Source organism: Myotis daubentonii, chromosome 6, assembly GCF_963259705.1.
Source record: "Myotis daubentonii chromosome 6, mMyoDau2.1, whole genome shotgun sequence".
NCBI classification, from domain to species: domain Eukaryota; kingdom Metazoa; phylum Chordata; class Mammalia; order Chiroptera; family Vespertilionidae; genus Myotis; species Myotis daubentonii.
In genome coordinates, this window is record NC_081845.1 from 77,806,163 (window position 1) to 77,826,438 (window position 20,276).

Consider the following 20,276-nt stretch of genomic DNA (forward strand, 5'->3'; position numbering starts at 1 on the left):
ACTTGTTACAAAAGTCTTCTAAATTAAAGTCAACCTGTGGCATCATTTCTTAATTAACTCAATGTTTATTTTCCAAACATAGAATTTGATTTGAAACTCCTGGGGACTTCATGCTCTTTGAGTCTGTGAACACTAAGTGATGGGCGAGGGTGGGTAGACAGGGTCGGGAGGTCTCTTTGATTCCGTTTAGCTTGTTATTTAATGGCCAGACTTCATTTATACGTTCAGGTCAACAGACTTCTCTATCCATACACTTGGATACTTGTCAGTGATTGACAAGTGTTAGGGTTATATAAAGTCACGTAACTAAGGGACAAAGCTCATGGGACCATTAATCAGCTTGTGGTTTGAGTTTGCTGTTGAAGAGTTCTACATAACACCATCATGTCCCTTGTTTTTACAAGAACACCAGCAAATGATAATGATACAGATCTATGGTTGGGGCTTTGTGCACACAGAGGGCTGACTTAAGTTGTACTCAGATTTCCGACTACGTGCGGTATTGGCACCCCTAACCTCACACTGTTCAAGGGTCAACTGTACATGCAAACGTGTTTCACTTCGTATTCTACTAACAAGCACATTTCACCTGCAAAGTGATTCGTTTTTCCTCAGTAGAACACTTCGAACTAACGTGTTTTCTTAATTTGTAAATCTCCTTTAACGGATTATAATTAGAAACTAAAGCAGTATTCTTCATGGGGAAGAAATGCAGTTTGCACCAAAAAGTTTTGAATATCGATTGCTTACATAAAACAATTTAATCAAAGTAAGGTGAGACAGAATTTTCTTGTGGGCAACAGGAAAGAGTGAGATGGCTGAAGATGAAGTCACAAAGTCCTGAAGACTGCTTCAAGTGAAATGATAAGAAACATGATGTTAGCGCAGTTCTCATACAATCCCCCCAGGGGACGTTGGGCAATGTCTCTAGACATTTTTTTGTTGTCACAACAAAGAAGGGTGGTTTGCTACTAGCACCTAATGGGCAGAGACTAAGGATGCTGCCAAACAGCCTACAGTGCACAAGATAAGCCCGCACAACAAAGAAATGATCGGGTCCAAAATGTCAGCAACACCAAGGTTTTAGAGGAATCTCATATAAGCATGTCATTTGATCATATTTGAAGATATAAAGTGCACACTGGATTTATCGGGGAGACCAACATTAACCTCTGTAGCAATTTAGCTTTAAAAAATACTATACAGACATGACTGGTCATGATGTTCCCCTCCTAGAATTTCATCCACATATGAGCTAATTTATGAAGGTGTTTCTGTGGAAACAGCTCCACGCCAGCTCTCCCCCTCAAACACGGGCATACATTTGGAGGAAAGACCCTAACCATTGGCTACAGGTGACAGCCATTCCTGCTAGAACCTTCGCAAGCTGGGACTAGCAAGGACCCAGGGGTTAGTGCATCATCACCACACTTCTGATTCCCACTGGCCAGCTTTCTTTCAGCAAGATCTCTTAACGGCTTCTAGCTTTTATTTCTAGCTGTACGTTGGTGATTGCAAAAATGTCAATAAAACAGGTTTTTCAGTTAGACAAGCACTGATTTGTATCCCTTTAATGGTCAGTATTATTATCATTTATTTTTTTAGCATCAGAAAATAGTCTCTTGGTCTACGCTGCTTGAGTGGACTGATCCAAATATAATTACGAGCAAAATCCTGGAGCACTGCTAAAGGGAGTGAAATACACAGAAATTGGTGGCTGACCTGACTTTGCCATGGAACCTGAGGATTTTGATTCTGAGGACAAAGAGATATTAAGCTGGGATATCAATGATGTGAAACTGCCACAGGTATGTACTGGCTGTAAGAATCTGCCTTCAATACAGGGTGGGGTGGGGCAAAAGTAGGATTACAGTTGCTTGTATAGAAAATTATACAGTAATTGATAAGTAGTAATGCAAGAATAAAGTCTGTGTTTCATGCCCTCACAACTGCAAACCTACTTTTGCCGCACCCGGCATTTGGCTATGGGGCCTTGACTATTAGGTTGCTAAGACTTGGAAGGAAATCGGTGGAGGTTCCTACTGGGTCAACTCCCGCCCTCCAGAGCTTCAGCTGGACACCTGGGTCAGGAATTTTAAAATATATTTTATTGTTTTTGGGTTTTTTTTACAGAGAGGAAGGGAGAGGGATAGAGAGTTAGAAACATCAATGAGAGAGAAACATCGCTCAGCTGCCTCCTGCACACCCCCTACTGGGGATGTGCCCACAGCCAAGGTACATGCCCTCGACCGACCGGAATCGAACCTGGGACCCTTCAGTCCGCAGGGCGACACTCTATCCACTGAGCCAAACCAGTCATGGCTGGGTCAGGAATTTTCAAAGGAGATGCCCAAACCTATGATTTGAGTGGGTCTTTACTTACCAATCCCCCAACCCACTATTTTCTCACCGCCCCCCCCCTCCCCCTTATAGACTGAAGCAAAGAAAATGCTACTTCCCTTCTCATTCAATAGTGGCTCAGGTTGCACCCTCCCTGGCTACCTACAGGCATAAAATCCATGCCAGGTATTTGCCCATAAATAGACTCTTCATAATGCGCACGTCCCCCCACAGTCTCATTTGCTATAGTGATGGTTTGAAACAAAATCTGTAACTGGAATGTCCAAATGGGAGTGCCCGTGTGGGGGCAGCACGCTCTTCTAGGACTTTTGTAAATAATACACACGGGGCTGCTTTCCAGCCATAGAATGACTTTGATTGTATGTTTCCTTGGCCTTCATCTTAACTCTTAATTTGGTAGAAAGCATTGATTTGAAACGGGCTCCCCCACCTTCCTCTGCTAGTTGAAGGCTGCTTCACTGCTAGTCATTTGGAAAGGTGGCTAGGAAAGCTAAGACGGAATCCAGCACTGCCAAGTACTGAAAAGGTTGAGCTGGTCTACCTGATTCTGGGGAACAAGAAACTTGAATTATCCAAGCAGCGGAGAGGAAAGGGAGATTCCACAGTCCTGATTCATAGCCATTCCAGATTTTCACTTTAGTGAAGACTTCCAGATCTTTTCACATTTTACACTAATTTTCTTTTGTTTCTCTTTATGTTTAAATATTTTTTTAAAAGATTTCTTTTGTTTCTCTTTAAATTCCTCCCTACATTCTCTCTTGGTAGATCTTGGAAAAGTGGAGGATAGAAAGTGTGCCCTACTTTTCATTCATTTAAGAATGATTAAATAAACCACAGTTAAGTCATAATATCTATTTTAGGGATTTGTCTTTGTAGTAGTCACCATTGGTTTACGATTATTGCAGCTGCAGCTGTGTTAGGGGAAGCTTTAAGATACATTTTAATTACTCCTGGCTCAAGGACCTGTATTTCTGCCTATTCCTAATTTCATGATTGCAACTCCCCAATGTAAGCCAGGCATCCTCGAAATCAAGAGCTGAAGTACGCAGGACCATAGATGATTCTGCAGTGTCACAGCCCAGAGCAGGAGCTTTTGCGGGGTCTGAGAACCCCTGAAATGACAGGCCGCACTGCCTACTGGCATCCATTGTTTTCTGGAAGAGGATCCAGATCACCCATCAGATCAGACAAAAGAAAGAACTACCTCCCTGGAGGGAGTCTCAGGGCTCATTACAGTACATGTCCCAACAGGAATTCTCAGCATAAAAGCATTCTCAGCTACCCAAGACATTGAACTGAAAAATTTACCACAAAAATACACATTCAATTTTGGAAATGTACCATTTACAGTTCATAGAAAAAGTTTGATTCCTCATGGAAATAACTTCAATTTGCTCAACACGCCACAGAAAGGATTAAGAGTATAAAGGTCCCTTAACGTTTTCTAAGCAGAGACAATAGCATCCCCAGCTGGGTGTTTGCTGGCTCTGGAACTGTATCAGGAACCAGGTGAGATGAAAATAAAAGGCCTTGGAAGGATTTCCAAGCATACCGGGTTTTATGTTTTGTGAGCAAATCTGGAGGCTGAATGGTGACTGTGAGAAGCAGGAGACAAAGCCCTGGCATTGAATTCCAGTTCTGCTCTTTTTATTTGTAGAACCTTGGGGCGTTGTTTACCTTTTCCCAGGCTCCCTTTCTTCTGAAAAGGAGGTGGTTACATTAAATGGTCTCTTATGTACCCTTTTAGTTCTAATAGTCTAGATGGCATGACCTGAGATTTGGGAGGTGGCCTGCATTCTAGACCTGCCGGCCCAGGCCTACCATGATGCCTGGTACATATTAAACAACAAGTGACAAACATGGAATTTATTAATGGATGGCTTCATTGTTTTTAATCTGTGTAACTCTAAACAAGTTGATGTCCTGAAGTGTTAGTTACCTCCTGGGTAAAATGAAGACAGCAATTCCTATATACCCTGCTTAAAGCTCTAAGCTGTTCAGAGCAGTGTTTCCCAAAATGTGTTCAGTAGAGTATAAGTTACAAGGGATTTGTTGTTCTTAATCCCCACCCAAGGATGTTTTTCCATTGATTTTTAGAGAATGGAAAGGACAGGGGGGTGGGGGTGGGGGAGAAAGAGAGAGAAAGAAACATCAGTGTGAGAGAGACGCATCAATTAATTGCCTTCCCACACTTCTGACCGAGGCACATGCCCTTGACCGAAATCGAACCTGGGACCCTTCAGTCCACAGGCCAACGTTCTATCCACTGAGCCAAACCAGCCAGGGCAACTTGCAAAGAATTTTAATGGGTGTTGTGAAGAGAGAAAAAGAGAAATACTAGGTTCAGCGAAGTTAAAGATGTCTTTACAGCAGGCTCAGAGCCTTTCTAACTGCCCTGTGCATGGGTGGCTCTCACAGGAGGAAGCCCTGTTAGGCAGTGTTGCCCTCACCTATTTTTTTAAATATATTTTTATTGATTTTAGAGAGGGAGAGAGAGAGAGAGAGAGAAAGAGAGAGAGAGAGAGAGAGAGAGAGAGAGAGAGAGAGAGAGAGAGAGAAACATCAATGATGAGAGGGAATCATTGGCTGTGTTTGCATGCCCCCTTCTGGGGATTGGGCCCACAACCCAAGCATGTGCCCTTGATCAGAATCAAACCCGGGACCTTCAGTCCACAGGCCAATGCTCTATCCACTGAGCTAAATGGCTAGGGCACCTTCACCTATTTTTGACCATGGAGCCCCTTTTTCATGGAGTTTCTCAGGTGGTTACTCTTCCTCAGACCACCTGTTTAGAAGTTTTTTTGAAAAAGTTATTTAAAGGATCAAATGCAATGGTTTGTTATTATTATTAATTTCCCCACTTTCATTCTCTGTACCACCCATACAAAGAATTTCTACTTTATTTTTCATGATTTTATATTCTTACCAGAGTTGTACTTCTGCAACCCATGGGCAAATTCCTGCAACTTGTAAAACAAATTCCTTTCCTGTTAATTCACTCACGTGCTTCAAGTTTCACAGTGGTCACCTGAGTGAATCCTGACTGTATCAGGTCCTGGAAACTCCGTATCACTTTACGTATCTCAGATTTATGGGCTCACTTTTTTTTAAAATATTTTTTATTAATTTTTTTTTTTTTTTTTTTTTACAGAGAGGAAGGGAGAGGGATAGAGAGTTAGAAACATCGATGAGAGAGAAACATTGATCAGCTGCCTCCTGCACCCCGCCCCCCCCCCACTGGAGATGTGCCCACAACCAAGGTACATGCCCATGACCGGAATCGAACCTGGGACCCTTCAGTCCGCAGGCCAGCACTCTATCCACCAAGCCAAACCGGTTAGGGCTATGGGCTCACTTTTGACAACTGTTACCAGGACATCAGACATTTTTTGAGTGACTATAATGTGCCAGACACTGTAGCAGGCTCAGGGCCACAGGGGTCATTGACCTGAACTAAGGGAACAAGATTAGTGCCCAAATAAAGAATCAAAGCCATGTCGAAAAATGCTTGCAGTGCTTAAAGGAGAAAGTATGTAATTCAGCAGGACTTGGGCATGGAAAGCAAGGTAGGGCACCTGGCAAAGGGCTTTCCCCAGGGAAGGGCATTGTAAAACTAGGGTGGATTAGGGCAAATGAAGAAAGCAATCAAGACAAGAAAGGCATGACTGCATAGAAGAGACTGACAGATCTCAGAGGGGAAAGGGGCGATAGGGACAGGAAGAGACTAACCAAGTCTTCATTTGAGGGAGCTTATGCATGGTGTGCAGCAAGGAGATTGGGGAGGCTGGGGACTGGAGAGGTGGTTTGGAGCAGGCTATCGAAGAGGACTGGGTTATTTTACAGGCAGTGGGAAGCATCGCCATCAGGTTTGGATTTAGAAAGACTACTTGCCCTCAATATATCATCCCTCCCCAGTTTGTTTCTTCCTTCTTTCAGCTGCATATGTGTCTTAACAAACCTTCATTTCACTTGTTTCTGGTCACTCCTCTAACTTGTGATTATTTTGATACCATCTCTCTTTAACCTAGTCCGCAAGGAGCCAGCCCAGAAGGACAGGCACTTAAATTACTCAAAACCATCATTGGTAAAAGTCTGTTTTTCCAGGCTAATCTAATACACCAGTTTTGCATTTTGAAGGTTCAAAAAAGAATTTCTGTAGGCTTTCCTTGGTGCAAGCAGCAAATGTCCGGTGCTGGTTTAGTTTTACTTCGCTAAAAAATGTTCATCGCATGGTCCCTGAGAGTGTCACACGCTCATTAGTACGGATTGTAATACTTGAGAGCCTTGAATCCCTAAGAAATTCCTCCCCCCTCCCCTTTTTTGGGGGGTTGAAAATTGAGAAGAGAATCAGTTCCCTTTTCTCCTAAATAGTACCCACTTCAGCAGGAAGATGAGAGTAGCTACTCCGTTCTTAGCACCAGCCAGTTTCTCTAAGCGAAAGTACAGGGTGTTCCAGCAATACCACAGCAGACAAATACCTGGAATCATTTTGTTCCTAAGCATGAGCAGTTTTCAGATTAAACCCATGGCCAAAGCCACACTGAGTCATTAACTCACAAAATTCCAAGGCCGAAGTACATGTTTTATAGACAGAAAACAATGAGAACATACATAGGTTAAGTAGAAATGCAGACCAACCTAAAAGCTGGTGAGCCAACTACAAAGAGGCCGCATCTCCGATTAGTTAATTCCTGGGTCATGATTTTAGCCAGCAAAGTTTCTTTGGCTTTTGTAGGAGATGAGTGAAAACTTATTAGCCAAGGTGAATGTCGGAGCTCTATCTGTGAATTCATGTGACTAAATGTGACCAGAAGGAGCCAGCTGTAGCAATCTTTGTGTCTTGGTGCTGGGGAGGGAGGTCACAGGTCCCAGATTCTGGGTTTCTGGTCAATTATTATCTGGCTGCATGATCAGGTCACATTGACGCAGATACCCATGACTTTGTCCTCTTTGTCCAGTTTTCTTGGTATCCGGAAACTCCCTGGGGCAGCGCAACCTATGTGGGCTTTCATGTTCATTGGCTCCCCTGTGATTGGGGCCAGAATTCTGCTGCCCTGTGTTTCCGGTGTGATGGGCTTGGGCCCAGTACTGCACCCGTAGTAGCAGAGCTCTCTCTGAGCACCTGTCAGGTTCCCTTGCTTAGTGGGGTGGAGTGGGGGAGGGAAGGGAGGAGTAGGTGACAGAGTTTGAAAGCTGGGCCACGCTGGATCACCTTAGTCTGAGTAAGTTAGGTGCTTTTTGTCTGAGTCTTGACCCCTTAACGAAGGAAGGAGATGGCAGGCTTAGCCTAAGCAGGAATGCCTGACTCGAACGCATTTTGTTGAATAGAATTTATCTTTTTGAGAACGCTTGGAGTTTGTTTTCATTTGGCTCAGAAGGGAGAAATTCTTGAAAAGTTGTGTGTAAATCAAAATGCTGGTGGAATTGTTTTTCCATAAGTGACATCTAATTTTCCCTTCTAACTCATTTGCTTTAAGATGTATCTGTTTGCTATTCCTGTTTTACTTGGAAACATTTATTTTTAAGGACTTAATAAGCTGTTATAATGAAAGAAAACCTGGTAGATAATTGCTTTATCTGAGACTAGACTATATTCCAAATGAAAATCAGTTTTAATATAATAACCTAATCAGGTAGATATTTTTGATGCCTCATTTCAGAATGTTGATTTTAATTTGTTGTTTTATATAATAGCATATTCTTAATTCTTAAGGTACTCTGTTAAAACGTCAGTAGTTAAATAAATTAGAATGAGGAGATGATGAAGAGTGATCTATGATTATATAGAGTTTCAAGGATTTTGAGAGTTAGAGGATTAAGTCTTTTAGTAAAAAATTACACAGAGAAATCATAAAAACATTCATGAAGCCCCCAACATATTACCAATGAGATTATAAAATATAAATTAGTTAGATTTACATGTTGGAAACCTTAAGAATATTCTCCTTAAATTATAAACTTCTTAACCAAGAGGAAAAACAAAGAGTTACTCATGAAAAGTTAGAAATTAAAATAAACAAAAGATCTAAAAAAAAGAAGAAAATATTTTGCAGGAATTTGCTAAACACAATTAAGAAAGGATTATTCTTTCTTTTTACATTTTACCTCTCCTGTGCCTTAAATTTAAAAGGCTTTCAAAAGTCGCTATCATTCATTTGACACCTGGGTGGGTTCCTTTGCATTGTTGTGATCTGGCTTTCCCTTAATTTCAATGTCAAAAAAGCTTGAAGATTCCACAAAGCATCCAGGTAAAAAAACTGGGCATAAATAAATAGCCAAGAGAATAGCTTGAGTCCTTTTACTCCTAGTTATTTCCTCAAGTCCATACGTTGTCAAAATTGTTGCATTATTAGTGGTACCAGAAACCTAGGGTGCCAGTGGAGGGGCTGTGAGGAGGGGGGGAGGAGCTGAAAAGACAGTAGAATGTAGATCATATTGTGATCCTTAACACAAATCTCAAGAATATTAAAATAATAAAAAACACAGGGTATATTCTCCAATTACAATGGAATCAAACTAGAAAATAGCAAAAGACAACAGGAAAATCTTCCAACACATGGAAGCTAAACTATATATTTCTAAATAACCCATGGGTCAAAGAGGAAGCCTTGGGAGAGATCAAAATATACACTAAACTGAGAGAAAATGGGAGAGAGAGAGACAGACAGGGTGGAGATCATTTTCTTTCCTCTGAGAACAGGGTGTCTTCTTTAACCAGAACCTCTGAGCCGCTCTCATAAATACCTTCCCCTCCTCCTGGTTCATGGGATTTATGCCAGTGACCAGCCTAAAGGGCCACTCAACTTTAAAACATGAAAATCTCAGCTTCCCTAAGTCCTCCTCTCCTGTCTCTGCTACCCTGACAACTGTGCTTTGTATTTGCGTAATTGGGATCCACCAGTAGATTTGTACAGTCCAAACTGTTAGACAAAGGTACACATTTTAACCTGCATTTTGATTATTTCAGAAGGTAAAATGTTATGCTTTCTGTAGCACTTCTGTGACAGGAAACAAGAGAGCCTTATTTGGTGCTTAGGCCAGAAGGGAGAGGAGAGAGGTGGGTGGAGAAAGCAGGAGATGATGAGGCTGCCTGAGCTGTTTCTCTTCCTCTGGGACATTGAATTTCATCCCGTTCAGAACCCTTCACCCTTCTCTTCAGGGGCAGCCTCCCCTTCCCAAAACACAGGAGTTCCTCGAAGGGCCTGCTGTTGTCAGTGCCCTGAGAAGGAAGCGGGTGGAACCAGAGTTGCAACAATTAAGCTTTGTTGTGTAGGCGCTTGGACTTGCATTAGGCTTGGCAAGGTTTAAGGCATGCAGTGGCCCCTCCGTGGGCCCTTTCTCCCTGAAAGCTGGGGCTCCTACAGTCACATTGGCTGGCTGGTGTGACCCCAGGTCTAGTAGATAACAGCCAACACTGATGTGGAACTTGCTGTGGCCAGTTATAAACATTTTGCGTATGTCGGACGATTCCATCCTCAGAACATCCCTGTGAAGTAGATGCTCTTGTTACAGAGCAGGAAACAGGCACTGAGAGGGGGAGGAGCTTGTTAAGACTCACACCCAGGTCATCTGCCTCCATTGGCCATGCTCTTAGCCAGGAATTGGCTTACTTCCTGTAAAGGGCCAATTATATAGTATACATTTAGGCTTTTCAGGCCATCCAGTCTTTGCCAGAACTGTTTAACTTTGCCATGGTGGCATGAAAGTATTCATGGGCAACAGTCAAGTGCATGGAACATGGTTGTGTTCCAATAAAACTTTATTTACAAAAGCGGAGAGTGGGTTGGATTTGGCCCATGCGTCGAGTTTGCAGGCCTTAGCTCTTAACCACTAAACTCTCAAGTGCATAGAACCTCTCATATTTCCTCAGACCTATCTCAGCTCCCGTGACATTCCACTCATACAACTCTCATTATATAAAGCTTACAGATCTGCTCGTTACAGTACTGTCTGAAGTGTGCTTTTATCAATGTTCCCGTTTCAGAGAAGAGCAAAGTGAGGCTTCGGGGACAAAACCCCTTGCTCAGAGTCTCCTGTTACACAGTTCTTTGTCATGTTCTAAACTTGAAATCTAACTCAATGAACACCAGTCCCCTGATCACTCCTTCTGGACCTTCTGGAATCTTCTAGTATGATCTTCCAGACTCTTCTTATACCATGGCAGGTCTCTGGGAGCTGTGGGGATGGACACAGCCCGAGTTTGACTCCTGAGACTGTTTAATAATTCTCACGCTAAGAACCAGGTGGGACTGTCTGATGGGGCTTCTGTGGACTAAAGTGGGGCCCGAGGAATGTACTCCAGGCTGTGCTAAGTATTTTTGTGTATTATCATATTTAATTCTCAGAACTACTTTTGAGGTAGACACGTCTTGTTATCCCTATTACACAGATGAGGAAACAGATACACAGGAAGCCAAATACCTTATGCTCACGATGGAGTGTCTTTGTTTAGTTAGAGGTTCAGCACAGGGAATAGTGCCAATCCTGAGCAAGAAGATAGAAGCTTCCGGTCAAAGCAATCTCCTCCTTACTCCTCTCCCTGTTTGAGAAACATGAATATAGGAATGGAGAAAAAGGAGACCTCCATAAGGGCGGAAACGGCTCTCAGACTCCTCCTGCGCCCGGGCTCTCCAGTCCTCCCACCGCCAAGGACTTTGCGTTAGCCTTCCCAGGCTTAATATGGTAACTGCACGGTGGTATGAGTTATGACCTCACTATCCTGCCACAAGGGTGTTTCCGCATTAATTGTGTCAACACAATAACGTTACTTCACCCTCAAAAATTCTTAGTGAGACGTGGTCATAACTCTTATCACCAAGGGCTGGAGAAGCCGCCATCGGGTAGAACTCAGAGGGCTGAGTCACAGCTCCTTTTGGTCCAGGGAGCAAAGGTGCAGGAGACACAGCTGCTGCTGCACGCCCTTCTCGGAAATCGCCGGCACCGCGGGAGCCAGGTTGGTCTCTGCCAAGGGTCCCTGGCCTCGCTCTTGGGCGCCAGCACCACCTTCCTGTCTCTGGACTCCACGGTGATGGACAGTCGGGCCTTGTAGCTTAAAATATAATGGTATTCTTTGTGTTTCTGTAAGGATGTGAAAAAGGTAGACTGGTTCCAAGAATGGCCGGATTCCTACGAGAAGTACATCTACAGCTCGGAGGACAGGAGCGCGCAGAGGCACCTGAGCAGCTGGGCCATGCGCAACACCAACAACCACAACTCGCGCATCCTCAAGAAGTCCTGCCTGGGCGTGGTGGTGTGCGGCCGCGGCTGCTCCGCCAAGGAGGGCCGCAAGATCTACCTGAGGCCTGCGATCTGCGACAAAGCCCGGCAGAAGCAGCAGAGTGAGTGGGGCTCGCTGGCGTTGGAGAGGAAGCCGGTGTCCGTTCAAACGCTCCGCTCAGCTGGGCCACTACATCCCAGCGCATCACAAGGGCTCACCCTTCACACTGGAGGAGACCAAGGCTGTCCCTATGCAGAACATGTTAAGGAGAACCCACCCACCCCCCTTTTGCCCCCACAGGGTACTGCCCCATGGGTCTGTCTTGACCAGAGCATCCACCATTAAAACTGCTCCCTTGAGTTTAGGCACCTAACTCAAGGCCTCTGCTAAAAGGCAGATGCCAATTATACCTCAATGGAGCTGAAATTTAAAAATGTAAAGAAATGTTTTTAAAATGTCTAATATGTACTGATGTTTTATGTAAAAAAAAAAAAAAAAAGGAGATGCCTCACTTATGGGACTAACATTAATTCATCAGTGAGCCCATATAAAGTTTAGGAGAACGTTGTCTATTAGATTTGCTTCCTGACCTTTTGGGGGAAAGATCCCTGTATGATCTCAAGGAGTGCTTTGATCTGGAGTGGGAGCACCGGGGCTAAATTTGCGATTAGACTCAATTCCATGACATTTGGGTTCATGCCATAATCACATGCGGAAATGTGTGCTCCTTTTGTTTTTTATCATGTTCATCGGATTGTGAAATACATTCAGCATTCCCTGTGCCTGGTCCATTTCAGACCTCAAGTAACCTCCTGTTATTTCCTTGTAACTTGTCTTCAAGACTTGCTCTCAAGGCAGGATCTAATATTGGTCATTTATACTTGAGTGAAAATTTAGCAGCTGCGTTCTCTCTCCCATGTGGCTTTGCTCCTTGACTCTTAGTTGTAATCGTGAAGTAAAAGAATGTTGTCTTCTTTTCTGTAAAGAATTTTAACTTATCAGTAAGTACATAGGGAGGGATACTCTGCTCAGGAGACCTCTCCCCTAACCTGTGAAATACCCCATTCTACAGGCCGCTTCCACTAGCCACTGTGAGACTGATCTGGGCCGTGTGGTGGCCAGGCTTCCTGGGGCCAGGGGTTGCCCAGTGGATGGAAGTGCATAAAACTGGCCCAGGTGTAGTCTCTGCCATCCCGGCTTCCTGGTTAACACCACCAGGGCTGCCCGGGCTCAGGGGTCAGCTGGCATGGCTCGGTGGCACGAGGTCACCTTCTGCTGCTCTTTTGCAGGGAAACGCTGTCCCAACTGCGATGGGCCCCTGAAGCTCATTCCCTGCCGAGGCCACGGGGGCTTCCCGGTCACCAACTTCTGGAGGCATGAAGGTCGCTTCATATTTTTCCAGGTTGGACTTGGGTTATAGTGATAAGATGCCATTTCTCTTTCATTCAAGACACGGTTACAGAGTATGAGCAGGGGTTTCACACAGGAGATGTGCAGGTGAATGAGGGCCGACACCGACCCAGAAGCACACTCTGGGCGAGCACGTGCCTGTACCCCACCCCTCAGCAGGGGTGCCTGGCTGCCTCTGCCTTGGGCTCCGTAGGGTTAGTAACGTGATCGCGCTCAGGCCAGCAGCCCTGCCTTGTACATAGCCTCCAACTCCAGACTGAATACCAGCTCTGACTTCTGAGTTGCTCTGCAAACCTAACACTGCCCTCCCTAAGCCCCAGTGTTCTGTAAAACCTGGATATTGGGAAGTAAAAGCAGGAGCGGTGGTATACACAGCGGTGAGGAGTGGCCTCTGCCAGTGTCTGCCTGGGTTCGCAGCGGTGGCGTGCTGGTAACCCTGCCCCTCCCACTCCCCCGAAAGGAAAGTGTTCTGATTTTCAAGGTTGGCCCATTCCTGTGCTGTAAGTCTTCCCATCCTGGCTGATTTAAAGCAATCGTCTGTTTTTAACACCCAGCTCATAGAATTCCTGAATCTTTAACAATTAGCTCCCAGCTCACCCACTTACCAGGAAGTGACCCAGGCACCGCAATCTCTCCATGCCCCAATTTCCCGTTCCGCTAACTGGGAATGATAATGATAGCATGTGCCTCACAGGGTTGTGCTGGAGGTTAAATGAGATCGTGTGCAATAGGCATTACTTGCTATCCCGACGCATAGGACTTTGCCGTGTGGGTGAGAGACACCAGGAAAAGGAGGAGCATCGTAAACAAAAACAGGCAGGCAAGAAAGTGCTCGGTGGACTTGGGAGGTACTTAAAGGGTGTAGCCAACCTTGTTACAATGCTCAACTGTAGCAACACACGGTCATATGACAGGGCACAGGGTAAAATTTTACACACCATGAAGTACCATCTGGTCATTTATTTTACATCCTTGTCTCCTTTAAGTCAAAGGGAGAACACGATCATCCAAAGCCAGAAACCAAAATGGAAGCCGAGGCAAGAAGAACAGTAAAGAAAGTGCAAGTGGCATCTTCCTCCGTCTCCTTAAAGCTGAACAGGAGCCCAGAGGCAAAGGTAACCTTTCCCCATGTGTGTTCAGAACCAGACGGCAACTCGCCACCCCGATGGTGGGGCAGTAGATTTCTCCAGCCCCTTACCTACAAGTGAAAGCAGAAGTCATATCCCGCCAGGCTCACCTGTAAGCCAGCATCTGCCACACAAACTGAGCCTGAGGGATTCCTCATAATTTCTACCATCTTTATCGCATGCTCTCAACATAAATTCTATGTAATTTTAGAATCATCTTTCCTACCACAATGAAAAAGAAACTGGAATTAGTATTTAACTTACATTTTGGCACTCTATAATTTGGTTCTCAGAGACCCAGAATTAACTGAAATGATCTCCACAAATATTAGCCTCATGCTTTCTGCCCACATTTTCATTCTTCCCTAAAACAGATTACAGTTAACCCTTCCACGGTGCAAGGGCTAGGGGCACTGACCCCCCCTGGGTAGTAATAAATCTGTATATAACTTTTGACTGCCCCCCAAACTTAAGTTGTACCTCAGTATCCACAAAGGATTGGTTCCCAGATACCCTATGGATACCAAAAACCACAGATGCTCAAATCCCCTACAGAGAATGGGGAAGATCAATGCAGACAGACAGCCCTCTGCATCCACCGACTCCCAACTTTGGATCCAAATAGTATAGGTATTTATTGAGAAAGATCCGCGTAAAAGTGGACCAGTGCAGTGCAATGCTCCACATTTCTTTTAAGTGTTATTTGTTTCTTGTTAATCTTCATCAGAGGATGTTTTTTTTTCATTGATTTTTAGAGAGCGTGGAGGGGTGGTAGGGAAGGGGAGAGAGAGAGAGAAACATTGATGTGTCATAGATTGGTTGCCTTCCACACATATCCCAACCAGGGCTGGGGATCGAAACCCCCAACCCAGGTACGTGCCCTTGACTGGGAATTGAACCCACTCCCCTTTGGTGTGCGGGCCAATGCTCCAACCACTAAGCAACACTGGCCAGGGATGCTTCAAGTTTCTTTCTGGAGGACTGAAATGGAGTCATTCCATCCCTGGAAGCTCTAAATGTACTTTAACATTTTAAATATATATATATGACTTGTGTCTCTTATCAGGAAATGTAAGCCCCAGGTCCAAGTAACTGGCCCCTCATCCCTTCTCCCAGCTGTGGGACAAGTTGAAGGGCATTTCTTCCCACTCACTCTTACCTGGTGACAGTCTCTCCACCCCATCCTCTTATTAGTCAATAGTTTTGCATAGACAAGAGGATTATTTAATCCTCAACCAGATTATTTTCCTAGGATTCACTGGAGGAAAATATACTTTCTCTTTACAAAAATAAATTTACCGCCTGGCCGGTGTGGCTCAGTGGTTGAGTGTTGACCTATGAACAGGAGGTCATGGTTTGATTCCCGCTCAGGGCACTGGCCTGGGTTGTGGGCTTAATCCCCAGCGTGGGGCATGCAGGAGGTAGCCGATCAATGCTTCTCTCTCATCATTGATGTTTCTATCTCTCTCTCCCTTCCTGTCCAAAATCAATAAAAATATATTAAATAAAAATAATACATTTACCAATTCATAGTCTAGAAGTTCTATTTATGATTCAACAAAATAAGTTCGGAGAAAAATCTCTTGAGGAAAAAAATACAACAACCCTAGTCCCTTGGACGTCACACAACACTGAAAAATAGAAAAGTCAAGGAGGGAAGCAAGAGAGAGGGGACCCCCTGAGAATTGTACTGAGCATAAGACCAATCTGTGATGCTGCAATTTGACTTTTCTTAAGTAGCCCTTGTAAGTTTCTCACACAGGCATTTAGGATATGAGGTTGGCGTATGAGGGGAAATGTTTACTAGCGGTTCTCAACCTGTGGGTCGCGACCCCTTTGGGGGTTGAACGGCCCTTTCACACGGGTCGCCTAAAACCATCGGAAAGCACATATATAATTACATATTGTTTTTGTGATTAATCACTGTGCTTTAATGATGTTCAATTTGTAACAATGAAATTGGGGGTCACTACAACATGAGGAACTGTATTAAAGGGTCGCGGGATTAGGAAGGTTGAGAACCACTGGCTTAAACACTCATGTCAGAGTGAAGGGAAATTTGGCGCTTACTGGTTAGTAAGATCTAAAATGGAGATGGAATCAGCGTCTCCTCTTTCAGACCCTGAGAGGCCGTGGTGATGCTGCTCCGTGCGTCTGCGCTCCGAGCACGCCAGGAGTGAGGAAACTCGGACAGAGCACCTATTTGTACAGAGTAACTCATGGGCGCCTGGGGTAGTTGTGTCCATCTGCTTAACTTACTTACACAGGCTTTTCGCTTTCCTTTCCAGTCTGTTCCTGGTGAAGCACCAAGTTGGGGGAATTTACCTCTAAACTGGTCTTTCCAGGAAAGCATCCACCTGCCTGGTGGTGACGGTGGACTTTTGACGGCTGGCATCCCCCATCAGAAGTCACCGAGTGAAGGCTTATTTAAGAGCTATGGTTTGGGGGGAGCCGCTGATCTGGCAGACCCCACTTCTACCGTGGGCCCCTCTGAGCTCTATGAGAAATGCAAAGTGTCCAACACTCGGATCTATGGTGCTGGGGACCTGCTTCAGCCTCCTGTCCCTGGAGTCCTCTCTGATTACAGTGATCTGCAAACATGGAGTAAAAGCGCTGCTTTGGGGAGAAATCCTCTTAACGACAACGTGTGTCCCAGTTACCCCTTCCCCCAGGCCGGCTGGCCTTATGACTTCCCCCCTCCCCAGAATGCTTTAGATCCCCTTTCTCAGCAGATTCCAGTGGAACCACCTTCAGCCAAAACTGGCTGTCTCCCGTTATGGCCAAGTCCAGGGGCGGATCTCTATGAAGAGAAGGTGCACATGGAGTTTAACAGCTACTTCCCTCCCACCACGTGCCATTCGCCTCAGGAAGACCCCTTCCTCTTTACCTATACCTCTTATCCTCACCATCAGTATTCGCTGCCAGGCAAGAGCAGCAAGTGGAATTTTGATGAAGAAATGAGGTACGTGGGTCTGGATCACTACAACAACGAAATGCTTCTCAACCTCTGTCCTTTAAGATGAACCCAATCTGAACCCTTGTGCATGGTTCGTACATATGTGATTTGGTGCAGTCACTGTGGAGAAACAGTATGGAGGTTCCTCAAAAAAATTAAAACTACCACAGGGTCCAGCAATCCTCTTCTGGATATGCGTATATCCAAAGGAAACAGAATCACCGTCTTGAAGGGATATCAGCACCCCATGTTCATTGCACCATTTTTGACAACAGGCAACACGTGGAAACTACTTAATGTCCACTGATGGATGAATGGATAAAGAAGTTGTGGTACAAATATAAATAATGGAACACTATTTAGCCATAAAATAGAAGGAAATCCAGCCATTTGCTACAATATAGATGGACTGTAAGGGCATTATGCTAAGTGAAATAAGTCAGACAGAGAAAGACGAATACTATATAATTTCACTAGATGTGGAAACTTAAAAAAGAAAAAACCAAATTCTAGAAACAGAGGTCAGATTTGTGGTTTCCAGAGGCAGAAAGAAGGTAAGGGGAAGGGTTGGATAATTGGGTAAATATAAGTTTATCTTCTAGATAAAAGCCTATAATCAGATCATGTTTTGAAAATCTTGTTTCCCAGTTATTGTACCCTATTTAATCCATGGCCACAAGGATTTTCTCCTATGTTTTCTTCTAGCAGCTTTATATTTTCAGCTCTTACATTTAGGTGAGCGTTCCACGTCTCATTGATTTTTGTGCATGGTATAAGGTAACCAGGGTTGAATTTCATTTTAGTTTTGCATGTGGAAATGAAATTGTCTCAGCACCATTTGTTGAAGCACAAGTCTTTATCACAGTCTCTGGTTAACTGACTATCCAGAATCACTGCTTTTATGACTGCTTACCAGTAGGCTATTTGGTATACTATAATCCCATTTCCTTTTTTAGACAACAGTTTGTTTCTCCTGGAGTTGATAATTGTCTCAACCCATTGCTTAATTTCCTTTATAACTAACAATAGTTTATCCTCAAATACTGCCCAACCATAAGAGTCCTTTTGTTTATAGTAATTCATATTTTCCTTAAAGAGAGTCCTTCTGGAACTTTCCATTTCTCCTCAAATGTGGACAGATTGCGCTCTAATCCTGCTGCTCTGCTGCCATGCTGGTTTCTCTTCACCATCATTATTGGACCTTCTTTCCTCTCCTTTCTCTGGGATTCCATACCTCTTTTCCTTCTTGGTACATTCCCCAGTTTTTTTTAAATGTGTTTTTATTGATTTTAGAGAGAGAAGAAGGGAGAGGGAGAGAAACATTGATCAGCTGCCTCCTGCAGACCCGGGAATCAAACCGGCAACCTGATGATGCTCAACCAACTGATCCACTCTGGGCAGGGCTATATTCCCTAGTTTGGTGGAGCACATGCCACACTAGTTCCCTAAGGAAAGATGGATGGAAGATACAATTTTGGGGCCCATGCATATTTGAAAGTGTCTTACTTCTATTCTCATAGTTAAGTGATACTTCAGCTGAGAATAGAAGTCTAAATTGAAAATAATTTTCATTCAAAAATTTGAAGTTACTGCTCCATTGTCTTCTAGCCTCCAGCATTACTAGCGAGAAGCTGGAAGCCATTTTGATTTCTGATCCTATGAACATGGCCTACTCTTCCTTTTTTGGAGATTTTAGGATATTTTTGTTACTTTTGGTTAACTGAAATTTCATGATAATGGTGTTATTTTTTATTTTTTATTTGTTGTACAAGGTCCTTCTTGACACTTTTAACCTGATCATCCAGATCTTTCAGTTCTGAGATATGCTTTTGTATTTTTTAAAAATAATTCCTACTGTGAACATGGCCATGGCCCTGGAGCCTGAGGGGGTGCTGTGGGGTCAATGAGCACTGGCCCCAACCTACGCTCCCTGCATAAGTTCACAGAGAAACATAAATGAGTAACAACAGAAAATGGTATTGGAACAGCGGGATCATCAATTTTGCACAGGAAGCTTTGGGAAATGTTGTAGTCTCCTGAAATTGGGACAAAATTGAACAAAGGTGAGTTTGGTACTTTGGGAAGTGTGAAAGCTGCTAGTGAACTCTAGTCTCCTCTATCAGGAAAAGTAATTGGACTTAATGAAGCTCATGCAGAAAATCCAGGACTTGTCAATAAATCTTTTTACGAAGATGGTTGGCGATCAAGATGATATTGAGTAACCTTTCAGAACTAGGTGAACCAATGAGTGAAGAAGTATATGGGAAATACATAAAATCTACTGAAGAGTGAAAATGGAAACCCCTAAGTACAGTAGCATGAAACGACTTGATGTAACATAATTGTCTTAAATTAGTGGTGGACAAAAGATTTAAAATAGCAGCTTTTAGTCATACCATTGAAAAAAGAAACTACTTACAACAATGCTACAAATGATTGCAGATGAACAATATGCATCTTCTTATAACACCCTCTAATGTTTAGGCCAGGCTACAGTTATTCGGGATTCCTGAAATTATCTGTGGTAACAAGTAGTTATAAAACTTATGTAATTCAAAGATAACATTGTCATAAAACTTTTATAATGTAACTTGCTTACAGCCATCTCTAGATTTGGCTCATAATGCTCAATGGTCTTTCCATCGGAAATAACTGGCAGTGAAGACACGTTTTTATTAGTTGTACAGTGTTGGATAATTAACAGTACTACCTTAATTTTGCAATATGCTGCTTTTGCTGGTGCTATTTTTATACAGTGGAGCGATTGTCTTGCAGGAAAATAAGAAACAGTCTAATAATAAAACATTCAACTTCATTAAAAACAATAATTGCCTTTTCTTTTTCTGGTTCTTTTTGGAAATTCTTTTAGTTTGGTATTATACTCGACCAATTTTCCTTGGCACCTACTAATATACTCACCCTGACCACTGCTCAAGTATCAACTACGCTTACTGAATAGCCACTGATTCTAAGAACCACACTTGGGCATAGAGAAAGTTACAAGACACAATACCTGACTGAAGGGATCCAGATCTATTTAGGTCAAGATAAAATACAAATATAAAAAGCAACTAAAGCCCAGGCAGTGTGGCTCAGTGGTTGAGCACTGACCCATGAACCAGGAGGTCAGGGTTCAACTCCTGGTCAGGGTGCATGCCCAGGTTGCTGGCTCCATCCCCAGTGGGGGAGGCAGCCAATCGATTCT

The 20,276-nt window shown here is 43.7% G+C and overlaps 1 protein-coding gene across 1 annotated transcript; it reads left to right on the forward strand.

The window, feature by feature from the left end:
* The first annotated feature begins 1,619 nt into the window (after positions 1-1,619).
* GCM1 (glial cells missing transcription factor 1) lies at positions 1,620-18,274 on the forward strand. The gene is made up of 5 exons (XM_059701405.1): positions 1,620-1,808; positions 11,447-11,699; positions 12,868-12,980; positions 13,975-14,103; positions 16,404-18,274. The coding sequence occupies exons 1-5, from the start codon at positions 1,734-1,736 to the stop codon at positions 17,136-17,138; spliced, it is 1,305 nt and encodes a 434-aa protein (XP_059557388.1). The 5' UTR covers positions 1,620-1,733; the 3' UTR covers positions 17,139-18,274.
* Positions 18,275-20,276: the final 2,002 nt, after the last annotated feature.